The sequence below is a fragment of the Pyxicephalus adspersus genome, chromosome 9 (assembly GCF_032062135.1).
Source record: "Pyxicephalus adspersus chromosome 9, UCB_Pads_2.0, whole genome shotgun sequence".
Classification (NCBI taxonomy): Eukaryota; Metazoa; Chordata; class Amphibia; order Anura; family Pyxicephalidae; genus Pyxicephalus; species Pyxicephalus adspersus.
Window position 1 is genome coordinate 43,826,691 of NC_092866.1, and position 9,850 is coordinate 43,836,540.

The 9,850-nt window shown below is 37.8% G+C and overlaps 1 protein-coding gene across 1 annotated transcript in view; it reads left to right on the forward strand.

Moving 5' to 3' along the window:
• Window positions 1-9,630, forward strand: part of TH (tyrosine hydroxylase) — a 31,458-nt gene extending 21,828 nt beyond the window's left edge. Inside the window, exons 9-13 of the mRNA XM_072421731.1 lie at window positions 2,842-2,911; window positions 3,759-3,815; window positions 5,164-5,259; window positions 7,495-7,628; window positions 9,146-9,630. Of these exons, the coding sequence (XP_072277832.1) occupies window positions 2,842-2,911; window positions 3,759-3,815; window positions 5,164-5,259; window positions 7,495-7,628; window positions 9,146-9,305 (517 nt within the window). The 3' untranslated portion in view covers window positions 9,306-9,630. The remainder of the gene's footprint in view (window positions 1-2,841; window positions 2,912-3,758; window positions 3,816-5,163; window positions 5,260-7,494; window positions 7,629-9,145) is intronic.
• Window positions 9,631-9,850: the final 220 nt, after the last annotated feature.

Here is a 9,850-nt window from a genome sequence, read left to right on the forward strand (position 1 = left end):
TTATTTGAATTATTTTGTATTGGATTGAATACAGGAGTTTGTATTGAATCCAATACAAAATGAATGAATGAGTTTCTATTTGAATTTCCCGCACACGCGCCGACGTCATCACGCACGCAGGGAGGAGCCGTCCGGTTTTTTTTTTCTCCGCCGGACGGCTTCTCCCTTCAGAGATCACCCGGCGCTGGAACGAGAAGGACGTGGGACAATCAGCGGGACCAGGTAAGAAGCCGGCCGGCGGAACACAAGATGCCGGGCGGCGGAACACAAGATGCCGGCCGGCATCTTACCGGTCCCGCTGGCACCCGACGCTGGAGAGGGAGATCGACGGACGACGCTGGACGGAGGACGACGCTGGAATACGAAAACGACGCTGGATGAGCACAGGGGGACCAGGTAAGTATGGATGGGAAAAATCTCGGGGTTAACCATCCTAGCCGTTTTTTTTTGCCCGAACGAAGGTCGGGCTTAACGGCTAGGTGGTTAAAGATCTCCTTTGCTAATTTGGGAAAAAAGCGAAAAAATACTTTATATATACACATTTTTATTCGAATATTTGCATTAATTTAAATTATATTGATCTAACAATAAATAATTATTTTCAAATAGAGGATTTATTTTATTAACTTGAAGAAGGGGCACTAAATAGGAGAAATATATATTGATTCTCATTAGACTGGTCAAGAATCAGTTCAAGGGTTACTACAGTGGGAAAACAACTCTTTCACTTGTCAGTAGGCCTGGAGCAAGACAAAAGAAATAAAATAGGCGAAGGGCCTCATGACAGGGGTGAGAAGGAAAGTTCCAGAACAAACGAGGTTTTTGAGTAAGGGGTGGTCAAAGCAGCGTAGAGTGATGAGGAGGGGTAAGTGGTAGGAGGGGTCAAGGGCGAATGAATAAAAGCATGGGGCAAGAAAGGGGGAAAATCAGTTGCGGTGAAAGAAGAACAGAAGGGAACAATTGCCCACCCCCCCTCCCTTATTGTTGTTTGTTTGCTTTGGTTTTTCGGATGTGAGTGTCACTGGGTATGGGGATTGTGTGTCATGGCAGCGGCGGGGTTGCAGGTCAAAAGAACCCATCAGAGGTATGGAGTTCCTGTTTAAGTAGAGCCTCAGGTGACACTTGGTTGTCAGGGAGGCCAAGGGGAGCTGCGGATGCTGGTACCGTTGTCCCTGAGCCGGTGGTATAGCGGCGGGGGGCCAGAAAACGGAAGTATACACAGTAACGCAATCTGATTGGGGGGCGTTAGTACTTGCAGGGACCTGCAACTCTATGTTATTAACTGTTTACAAAAATGTTAAAAGGTGAAAAATGTAAAATGTTAATTTGTTATAAGAATGGTTTTATAAATAAAGGGCTGCTATGGCCAATTTAAATACAAATTAATGGTGTGGTTATTCATAAGGTAAAGGTGGTAAGTTAAGTAAGTAGTGTGTTCGGGGGTTTTATATTATTTACACTAGTCATGCATAATAATCGTATTCAAGATTTAATATTTCACGTTCTTGCCTAATATCTTGGCATTGTTAGAATAATGTTCACTTGAAAAATGCCCCATCCAGAAGCAAAGTTAGTTGCTTTGTTATATTTTGGAGTGAGAAGTGTGGAAAAGATCCGCAATAACTTGTCTCTGTTTGTAAACAGCTATCACAGACAGTAACAGCTGCGGGAGTTTTTTTCTGGATGCTCTCACTGTACTCATAGCAGAAATACTTCTCTTAAAGAGTAAGCAAACCCTGACAAAGAAGTCCCTACCCTTATGCCCACACCCTCTTGGCAGATGTAGTCCACACTAATCCCCAAAACAAATCTGTAAACTTAGATCTTTCACAGCATTTTTTACATTTTTTAAAATAAATTTCCATGCCTAATTTTAGCCCTTATCAATGTTTCAGTCCCATAAAACCATGAATGTTATATTAAATAATAAATTAAATTAATAAATAAGTTAACTAATGGGCTTGAATAAAAGGAAGGGTTAAAGATCTCGACAAAATCTTGTTTACATGTGTGTCACTTCCTGGGAATATATCCAAGTATGTCAGGACGGGTTCTGCTGTATAACCACAGTTAAAAATTTGCGCCTGGATAGAACTAACATTGAACACCCTATGTGATGGTGGTCTGATGTGTAGAGACAATAGGACACAGCTGTATGCAAAGAAGCTTTATGTAAGCCTGCATATTTCAATGAGTAGTGCTGACAATACAGCATATCCCCTAAACAACAACAACAAAACACTACAATAGATGGAAGCCCTATACCAGCCATTCTCAACTTGGATTCCTCCAGGGTTTGCAAGGGGTTTCTAGAACTGATTGACCTCCCATGTGATGATACCTACATACTTCTGGGGATAAACACCACTTTTGCTGATTCAGCTCAATGACTCTTATGATTGATGCTAGCCACCATTGTAGGGGGGCATTCTTTCCACTGGCCACCAATTTAAGGGGCTTTTTCCCATCAGCCGCAGAAGAATTTATTTTAATAGGGTAACCAAGATCTAGAAATTATTTCCAGGGCTCCTCAAAGATGAAAAGGCTATGAAAGGCTGAGGCAATGTAGTCTGTAGCTGCCAGTTGGTTTCTAGAACAGGTTTATGGAGAACAGTACATAGGGAAATGATATTATTAATAGATCCAATCCAAATCCAGATTAACACCAACTGAATAAAATTGTGTATTGATTCTTAAATTTCGCCCTAAATCATCCGTGCAAAGTTGGTAAAATGTAGAAATCATGAACTACTTGGATTTGCTAAAGAGAGCACAGATTACTGTGTAAATGCTGTGTCCAATTATGTTAATACATATTCTTTATTTTTTACTGTTCCACAGGGATTGCTGCCATGAATTGCTGGGGCATGTTCCTATGTTGGCTGATAAAACATTTGCTCAATTTTCCCAGGTTTGTTTTCTATCATTTGTGTGATTTAGAATTATGTTATTTATGCTACGTCAAAATAATCTTCTGTTTTATGGAATATGTTGTTTAATTGGGAGGTTTTAGAATGGAAATATGTTATGTAATGGAAATGAGCATGAAAATGCATCACTGATGTGAATTATAGTGGTAATTGGGTTCATTTCAAAGCCCATGTTGTCACCAAAATTGCTGGCGAAATGGCAAGACTAGGAGATCTGTGGCAAAAATAAAATGCATGGGTTTTCCATAAATCATAACTATAGTATATCTATACCCAGAATTCATTTTTCTTAGTTTTGCATAGAATGGAAATAGGATGAAACTTTCAAAATGTACTGTTCTCATGGGGTCTACTAGAGAGTTTTCCCCTAATTTTCTATTCTTGAGGCAGCCTTTTACTTAAGTGAAAAAAATATGAAGAATTAAATCATACAATAAAAAAGTTGTCTGGGTACCAAAGAGGAACTTTAGAAGGCTCTTCAACAGAACCTTTGCGTGCAGTGCAATTACCAGAGTTATATTCACCAGTTTTTAAATTGGTTGTTGGGAAGAAGCCCTGTCTATTTATCAACCATGGGAAAGTATAGAGCCTGGTATGGACAAGAAGGGGGCACATCACATGCTTGCTGCCCCCTTTTCCTGCCCATCCTTGAAAAGGGCCTGGTTTGAATATTAGAGATGGATCTCTGGGTGAACCATCTATTTAAAATGATTTTTCCCAAGTTTTTGACCATTTGTAAATGTTTAGAATTTTTAATAAAAATATTCATGAGGGTCAGTTGTGTTAATCTATATTTGTATTTCTTTGTTTGCACATTGTTTTATGTAGGATATTGGATTGGCATCTCTGGGAGCCACAGATGAAGAAATAGAGAAACTGTCGACGGTAAGAACTTTTAAATATTTGTATGTATAGAGGAAAGAAATAGTCCTACTTTCCATTAGTGGACTCAATGGGGAAATTGCTGGCATACCCATATCAAAATTTTATTTCAAACATGTACTTATAAGAACATATTGGCAGCATTTACAACATACAAAAAAAAAAAAAAACATTAAATGGCCTTACTTCACGGCAGCAGCTTCATCAGGGGTTTGATGGCAGAACAACAAGGCAAACAAACAGATACCCAAAGCACCAATGTGATGTTAAAATTTGTGTCAGTCCTACACTGCAGGCAAGGCAGATATTATGGAGAGCACTGGATTAGTATCATTGGTAACAGGTGAGGGTAATGTCTCCAAAATTTCTCCAGTACCCTTTTCCTGGGTCAATAAATCAAAGGTTGTTTGATACACATGGAAATATGCATTGTGTTTGTTGCTCTTAAAGGAGAAACATTCAGCTAAGATAAAACAGAGCTATGCACTCTTGTCCAGCCCATGTTGGTCATTCTGTTCAATACGTTCAAACGAAAATTTGCCTATTGCACATGCAGGATCACTTTATTTAAATAAGTTTTTTTAAACCAGCATTGTTTGCAAACTTTCATTTCATCTGACTATTCATGTTGTACATGTGGAGGCAGATACATCAATCTGCAGTGCAAGTAATTGGAAAACATTTTATAACTTGCCTAAAAACTTTCTCAGACTTCTCAAGTGGTCTCCTGTATAACCAGTGATTGGATAAATACATGAAAACTAATAGACTAGAAGACTAATAATGTCACAGAAAGATCTCATAGCCATCTCTTGTTACGTCCTGTGTTATTATCAAACAGCATGGAAATAGGAAAGCTTAGTGTACCTTTCAATGGTCATCCTATGGTAAATATCTGGTGGGATTGAATTTGTCACCTAATCCAAATATAAGTGAGTTTGCTCATCCTAAATGGTATGGTATAAAATGAATATGTAAGTATGATGTAGGCATGTGTGTTCCAAGAAGAAGCCTTCAGGGTAAAGTGAAGAACCATGTCTTGTAAATCAAATGCCTGGTAAAACCAGCGTCCCAATGCCCGTAATATTGGCTGTGATGGGCAGTGGTATAAAAATAAAAGTCTGCAAACTTTAATGAAAATGTTCTTTGTAGTTTGCATCTTATGTAGGAATAATTCATGCATATCAAAAGATCCAAGTTTAAGTTTAAGAAAGGGTTGTTGAAAGAATTCTACTTTATACCTTATAGAGACCAAAATCATCACTGAGGAGCACTCAAAAGTCCTTGTACGCAAGCTCCAAATAAAAGATATTGTTTATTTACTAATAAAGCCATATATTAATTTTTTCAGCTATACTGGTTCACAGTGGAGTTTGGTCTGTGTAAGCAAGATGGTGAAATAAAGGCATACGGTGCCGGTCTGCTGTCATCGTACGGTGAATTACTGGTAAATTATGTTTGTCCTTATCAGAACCTAAGAGTCATAGCTTTCAGTATGTGCTACATTCAGGCTTATATGAATGAAAAGAGTATTTATCAGCACAAATCAAACATTTTTAGAGTCTGATCCTTTATCATTAGGAAAGTAATAAACTCATTTTTGTTTGGGTGTGAAAATTCATTTAAAACAATGCTTAGAGTAATTCGATCATGGCAAATAAATAACAGAAAATAAAACATTGTCCTATATGCTGCAATATTGTGCATTGTTTTGTTTGAAACAGTAGGCTGCAATGATTCCAAAAAACACAATTGTCTTTGGGTTTGAACTGTAATTCAATAATGTAAAGTAACCGCAGTGTGATAGTTTGGAGACTCCGCTTTTTCTACAGTTTAAACAAGGAAGTATTTGTGTGGCAGATCCGGGATTATTTGTAACAACTGCTTCAAATATGTCACCTGTTGAAAAAGCCTGGACTTCTAGATGTTAGTGTTTCAGTTATCTACCAACACTTCTACAATCTAAAGGAGTCCCTATAGTTCTCTGCAATTACATGTCTAGATGAGAACCACAGTTTACTATGTGGTTCTACAATATGTAAGTAACTTTACTAACATATTTGAGAACACAATCTAATTAATAATGAATTCATTATGCGCCCTTGTTTTTTTTTTTTTTTTTTACAAATAACTCGACATAACCATTGTAAGTAATTCTGAGCCAATCAAACATTAATACTTTGCATAGTGCTCTTAGTCCTACAGTAGGCAAGAATATGAAGGAAGGGAGATCATTAAGATGATCTCATCATTGTGCCTAATTGTCTGAAGCTCTGTACAGATATCAGAAATCTGTAGGCAGAAACAAACTCTGATGATCATTTTCAGTGACAGAATGAACCAATGCTGTATCTACAGTTTTGTTCTGTTCTATGGAGGGGGACAGACTGGTGAATGATGTTGAGGGACCACCGTGCACATGGTAGATTTTGGCCTAAGATGAGCATGAACTCAGTAGACCACCGCCTAGCATGTGTTTGTAGCTTTATACTGGGCTATATTAATTTCAAACTCTCACTAGTCTCTGTAGCTGTAGGCACTTTGGGGCAATATATCCCCAAAGAACAACTTTTTTTTATAGAGCAATTTTCTTAAAGTTGGTTTGGACCCAAATGTACTAATAGCACAGCTCAGTTTAGCAGATGGGAGGTAAACTGGTCTTCCTTTCACTGCAGTTTCACTTTTCCCTACTCTCATCACTAAGCAGTAAAAGGAAAAGCAACACACAGCCCACATCTCCCTGTAACAAAGCTGGAGAGGATACTTTGTCATCAGTGAAACTGGGTGATCCAGCAAACCTGAAATGGATCTGGTCCAAGATTAAAAACATTTGCTAATAAATAGAAAATTACTTTTAAGAAATCCATTCCAGGTTTGCTGGATCACCCAACTTCACTGATGAAAGTGAATCCTCTCCAGCTTTGCAGAGCTTTAATAAATTAGGCCTATTATATTTTCCCCTCACCAGGCTGTTTCAACTGCAGTACACCCTATTGGCTCCTTGTGCTGTTTTTTTCTCCTCTGCTCTGGACTCTTGTGCAAAACTGTGCAGCAGACCAGAAGAGGCTAATACCAGGTCAAATTGAGGTACCAAAAAAAAATAATGATGTAGCAATGATTACAGATGAGATTTAAAATAAACTCATACTAATTTATGTAGCTGCATGTTCTGAGGAGTAATTCAATCTAAAGTTTACAGTAGAAGCACTTTAAGAAGCAGCCATTTAAGTTGTTTTCCTTAACTGCTCAGTTCCCTGAGAGTTCCTACTTTGTGATTTGAGATCTAAAGGCTGCTAAATCAGAGAACCAAGAAAGCAGAGTCACTGAAAAATCAACTTTTACTTTTGCTCGTGCTTTTACTGTATAATGTTAAGACAAATTATTGCATAGTACCTGCAGCTACATAGGTCAGTTTTTATTTAATTGTATTTGCTTGCAAAACATATGAACATAATTGAATAAGTAATCTGCAAAGTCTTCACTACTTTATTGTATTTGGCAAGAAGGTCCAGGAACTAGCTTTGTGGTCTGGCAGGTGCAGGCAATTACAAATCCTTTTGGCAGATAAACAGTCTATATACATATATCCAGTCAATAGATTTTCACTTTTACACAGTTTTCTATCTTATTTTTTAGCTGTATCATTTTATAGTACAGTATAACCTGCCATGTTTTTTTCCAGCATTCATTGTCAGATGAGCCAGAAATTCGACCTTTCGACCCAGATGAAGCAGCCATGCAGCCATACCAGGACCTGAATTACCAGTCAGTCTATTTTGTTTCAGAAAGCTTTACTGATGCCAAAGAGAAGCTAAGGTAAGAGGAACCTCAGGCTCAGACGAGTGGTATTTGTCATTGGAGAGGTTTTACTGCCATATGGTTAACATTGGATCAAACAGGTCTGTTCTTTATCAAAGTTTTCCTTTTCTCATAATAAAATAATGTAAAAACGTATGGAAATCTGTATTGCCACACCCAGGCTAATAATACCCACTAGTGCCTGAGTGCTGGAAATGTTGGTAATTAGCGAGGAAGGATAGTAAAGTGATGTAATTAGAGCTGATGATTCACAAGTAAAGGAGCAAATACCAGTAAAAGAGGACCTGAATTTAAATAGTGAAGAGTTGCTATCTTAAGCTACTATTACATACATAATTGTGTCTTAGCAGTATTCTGAAAATTAGCTTCTGTCTTGAATGCCTGCTGAAATAAAACAGTGCTTTTCCTGTATCTAAACACTTCCTATGTCTTTAGCCTAATAGCTGTGTATCTGAAATAAGGACATTTAAAAATCACAGCTGGTCTACCAATATTTGGAATGAGATGCAGTGAAGGCACTACTGTGCTGCTCATTGTTCTGTTTTCTGGGGTAAAAGCTGTATCTTAGGTCCTGTATGCATTCAACCCTATTCCACTGTGTTATGAATATTTCCACACCAGTCACCAGATCAATAATTTGGGATGAAGCATCTCCAACATTGCATTAAAAAAGCCCTTCACCTCCATCGAGATGGCCATTTCCACCCAGAGGTGACACAGTAACAATAATGTGGAAAATAATCAGTTGAAGGCTTTAGTAGCACTGGGGACTAGTCCTTTCCCCCTAGTTTTGAGCACAATGGCAACAGCACATTAATAATATTAATATTAGCTTTTATATATCAGATGCCAACATATTGGGCCTAACCATGGGATAACCTGGGTGATGCAGCAGGTTAGCTGGATTACCCAGATTCTCACATGATAGTCTATCTTCTCCAGTCTTGGAGAGCTTTGATAAATCAAACCCATAATGCAGCGCTGTACAATAAATAGAATTGCAGATGACAAACCTACATAATAGACAAGACTTAGACACAGGAGGAGAGCACTTTGTCCATTACAGCTTACAATTTAGGAAGTGGGGAGAGAAGAACACAAATGATGGGTTTAAAAACAGATAAGGATGGGAAAGTGAGTTTGACAAAGTGGGTTTTTCTTTTAATTAGGTTTTGTAAGATCAAGTCTAAAAGTAAGAGAAAGAGTTTTCCAGAAAGTGGAGGCAGCTCTAGAGAAGTCTTCAAGACATGCATGGGAATAGGTTATGAGTAGAGAAGTCATGTCTTCTTTATTAAAATACCAGTTTTCAGAACTTAAATTAGTGAGAAATGTACACTAATTGGTTGGCACACATTACTGCACTTGTCATTTTCAATAATGCTTACAGAGTTAGTATTTACATTTTTGCTTCAGTGATGACCATTAGTTTGTGAAAAAGTCTTGCTTGTCTATATTGCTTGTTTTAAGTATGTGTTTCTGTTCTTATGTTGCTTGCATTTTTTCTCCTGCAACAGGAATTATGCTTCCCGCATAAAGAGGCCTTTCGCTGTTCGATATGACCCATACACTGTAAGCATTGAGGTTCTGGACACACCTAGCCGGATTCAGAGTTCCCTGGAGGAGCTTAGAGATGAACTGCAGACCCTCACCAATGCCCTTAACATACTTTCCTAACACAACGTACCCACCATGGTCTGCGACATATGCTTCCTCCTCGCAGTGCATGCTGTTCAGTCTCCAACACTCTCAGTATTGTCTCCTGCTGTCTGTCCATCAGTATGTACAGATTTCCCCAAGCTTTCATTACCTATGCTACTCAGTACATAAAACATGCCACATCTTTTATGGAAACTCAAAACCATCAAACTGTAAATCTGTTGTTGCTGATGAATCTATGGTTCAAACATTTTCTTGGTGAAAACATTAGAAATATGCAATATGATTGTGGAAAATATTCTTGTACAAGCTTTTCACGGCTTGCAATAAAAACAATTCTGTATTTACTGTGGATTTCTGAGATTTTACATAGTTAAAAAAAAACAAAAATACACTTAAAAAAAGCACATAAAGCTTCATATATGTGGTTAGAGCAACTTTTTTTTTTTAGCACATTTTTTAAAAAAGTATACCCTGATAAACACTCAGTATTCTTGTAACTTTGGGTGTACTGAACTAAAACTTCAAACAATGTTATCAGATTCTCAAGGTGTTTTTTTTTT